General features: G+C 40.8%; 1 protein-coding gene across 1 annotated transcript; it reads left to right on the top strand.

The window, feature by feature from the left end:
- Nucleotides 1-1145: 1145 nt before the first annotated feature.
- Nucleotides 1146-2262, top strand: LOC142180697 (uncharacterized). Its single transcript, XM_075252749.1, has 3 exons — nucleotides 1146-1271; nucleotides 1408-1588; nucleotides 1643-2262. The coding sequence occupies exons 1-3, from the start codon at nucleotides 1146-1148 to the stop codon at nucleotides 2260-2262; spliced, it is 927 nt and encodes a 308-aa protein (XP_075108850.1).
- The last annotated feature ends 1124 nt before the right edge of the window (nucleotides 2263-3386 follow it).

Here is a 3386-nt window from a genome sequence, read left to right as displayed (position 1 = left end):
TCACAATCCTAAATTGGGTCGTGACAAAGTTGGTATTAGAGCTTAGGATTTAAGTCCCGAGGCATGAAGCAATGTTTAGTAGAGTCTTGTTCATAGGTATGTAGGCGCCCATACTTATGATCTTGAGGATACTGAACATCTAGGAATGTTTTCCATTCTTTCATTCTTTGATCGTGCGTTGAGATAACTTGAGATTGACTTTGGAATATTTCTTTTGCATATGGCTAGGACACGCACACCCTCATCTGCTGGACGTGGTGCTACCCGAGGTGGAGGTCAAGTTGGGGTTCATCAAATTAGAAGATAGACTGCTCCTCAACCTCAAGTTGGGAACATGGGTCAAACCCAAGCTATTATGGCAAATCAAGTGCAAGAGCAGGGAGTTCAGGACGCTCCACTACTAGTGCCAACTGTTGTACTTACTGTTGCCTTACCTGCAGATGCAGTGGCAAGGTTATTGAATGTGTTAGAGGCATTGGTGCCTACTCAGAGAGGAAGTTCAGCTCCTCAGGCTACTTTACAGACACAAGCACCTGCACAGACTCGGACTTTCGGGAATAAGGAAGTATCCCTACAAGAGTTTCTTAAATTGAAATCACCAAAATTCACAGGTTCCGATAATTTAGCAGATACTCAAAGTTTCTTGGATGGGACACTTAAGGCATTACGTGCTCTTGGATGTTCTAGTAAGAGAGTCGTGGAGCTCGCAGCATATAAACTAGAGGATATAGCCAACACATGGTATGAAACGGTATTGCTAGGAAGGCCAGCAGGAGCACCACCACTGACATGGGACGAGTTCACTAAGTTGTTCAAGAATCATTTTCTTCCAGACAGTCTGATGCAACAATATTCTAGAGACTTTAAGAGATTGGTTCAGACTCCAGATATGGATGTGTCAATATATAACACTAAGTTCTGTAAGCTGGCTATATATGCTCCTCACTCAGTGCCTACCGAAGAAGCTTGAGTTCAGAGGTCTGTTGATGGATTGGTTGGTCGTCTATACACTGCAGTAGCCCCACATATGAAGACTTTATCCTACTCTGATGTAGTCGACCTTGCTAGAAAGATTGAATACAAGGGACGTGAAGAGCGTGCAACTAGCGACTTACGTAAGAAGGCCAAGATAGGAGGGGCTTTCAATGGTGGTTTTAATGAAAATAGAAGAGCAGAAAATCAGGGACAACAATAACAACAACAACAACAAGGTTCTCAGACATGGACACACATGTCTTTACAGTCCACATACAGACCACATTACAGACAAGGTAATAGGGGACAATCATCTTCTGGACATCGGAATTCTGGGCAGATATATGTCACTACTCCAGTCTGCCAGACTTGTGTAGATCATATTTGGGCCAATGTCGTATTCTAACTAGAGAGTGATTTCGGTGTGGCCAGTTAGGACATCACTTGAGGGATTGCCCTCAGCCTCCGAGAAATTTCAACCAGGCTTCTATTCAGTCAGCTGCACCGACTCAGACTACTCGTAATACTTCAGATGCTACATGTACAGGAAATATAGGTCGAGGTGTTGGAGACCGTGCTATTGTTAATCAAGGACAAGGCAATGCTAGTAGAGGTCAGCCGAGAGTTTTTGCATTTATTAGATAGGATGCTCAGGTCCCGAATGCAGTGGTTACAAGTAATCTTTATGTCTATTCATTTGATGCACTTGCGTTGATTGATCTGGGATCTACCCACTCCTATGTGTCCTCGTACTTTGCTTTGAGGTTTAGTAGACAGTCTGAGCTATTGAATGATCCTTTTCTAGTTGCTACTCATGTTGGAGAGTCTCTATTAGCTGAATACGTGTATCGTGCTTGTCAAATTCAGGTTGAGGGTAGAGATACTCTAGTTGACCTTATTGTACTTGATATAATTGACTTTGACATGCTGATGGGAATGGATTGGTTATCTTTTTGCTATGCTATAGTCAATTGTCATGCAAAGATAGTTAAGTTTGAGATACCAAATGAACCCAGTTTTATTCTAAGAAGGAGTCAGGTTCCAGATACTTGTAAAATTGTATCTTTTATGAAGGCTCAACGACTTCTGAAGAAGGGTTGCTTGGGTCTCTTAGCTATTGTAAATGACACAAGAAAGGAAACAGTTAGTATAGAAAATGTACCAGTAGTGAGAGAATTCTTTGATGTATTTCTTGAGGATTTACCAGGATTACCTCCAGTACGAGAAATAAACTTTGGTATTGATTTGCTACCTGACACACATCTCATATCGATTCCCCCATATTGAATGGCACCAGCAGAGTTGAGGGATCTAAATCAACAGTTATAGGATTTCTTAGATAAGGGTTTTATTAGACCTAGTGTATCACCATGGGGTCACCAGTACTGTTCGTAAAGAAGAAAGACGGATCTTTGATAATGTGCATTGACTACAGGCAGTTGAACAAGATAAAAATACGCAATATATATTCTTTGCCTCGTATAGATGACATGTTTGATTAGTTACAAGGAGCTGCCCACTTTTCAAAGATTGATCTTTGTTCTAGCTATCATCAACTTAGAATCAAAGATGAAGATATTTCTAAAACTGCTTTCAGAACTCGATATGGGCACTATGAGTTCCTTGTGATGCCTTTCGGACTGACAAATGCTCCAGCTCTATTCATGGATTTAATGAATAGGGTGTTCAAGCCGTTTCTGGATAGATTTGTAATAGTATTTATTGATGATATCCTGATATATTCTCGTAGCCAAGGAGAACACGAGAATCATCTCAGGAATGTGTTGCAGACATTTTGAGAACATCGGCTTTATGCTAAGTTCTTGAAGTGTGAATTCTAGCTAGACTCGGTAGCATTTTTGGGGCATGTTGTATCCAAAGATGGAATTATGGTAGATTCTAAGAAGACTGAAGCTGTGCAGAAATGGCCAGACCTAATTCTCCTACAGAGATTCGCAGCTTTTTAGGCTTACCAGACTATTACGGGCGTTTTCTGCAGGATTTCTCCAGAATAGCAGCGCCTTTGACCAAGCTAACACAGAAAATTTAAAGTTTTAATGGACGGAGAAATGTGAGCAGAGCTTTCAAAAACTCAAAGCATGTTTGCCAACTGCACTAATATTAGCCTTACCACCAGGTTCTGGGGGATTTACAATATTCTGTGATGCCTCGAGGGTGGGATTAGGATGTGTTCTCATGCAAAATGGTCGTGTTATAGCTTATGCTTCGAGACAATTAAAAAATCATGAGCAAAACTATCTTACACATGATTTGGAGATAGTTGCAGTGGTATTTGCTCTAAAAATTTGTAGACATTATCTAGACGGCGAAACTTGTGAGATTTATACTGACCATAAAAGTCTGAAGTATATATTTCAGCAGAGAGATCTAAATCTTCGGCAGTGTCGTTG

The sequence above is a fragment of the Nicotiana tabacum genome, chromosome 5, assembly GCF_000715075.1.
Source record: "Nicotiana tabacum cultivar K326 chromosome 5, ASM71507v2, whole genome shotgun sequence".
Classification (NCBI taxonomy): domain Eukaryota; kingdom Viridiplantae; phylum Streptophyta; class Magnoliopsida; order Solanales; family Solanaceae; genus Nicotiana; species Nicotiana tabacum.
The sequence above is the reverse complement of the archived record's forward strand: the minus strand, read 5'-3'. Positions and strand labels throughout refer to the sequence as shown.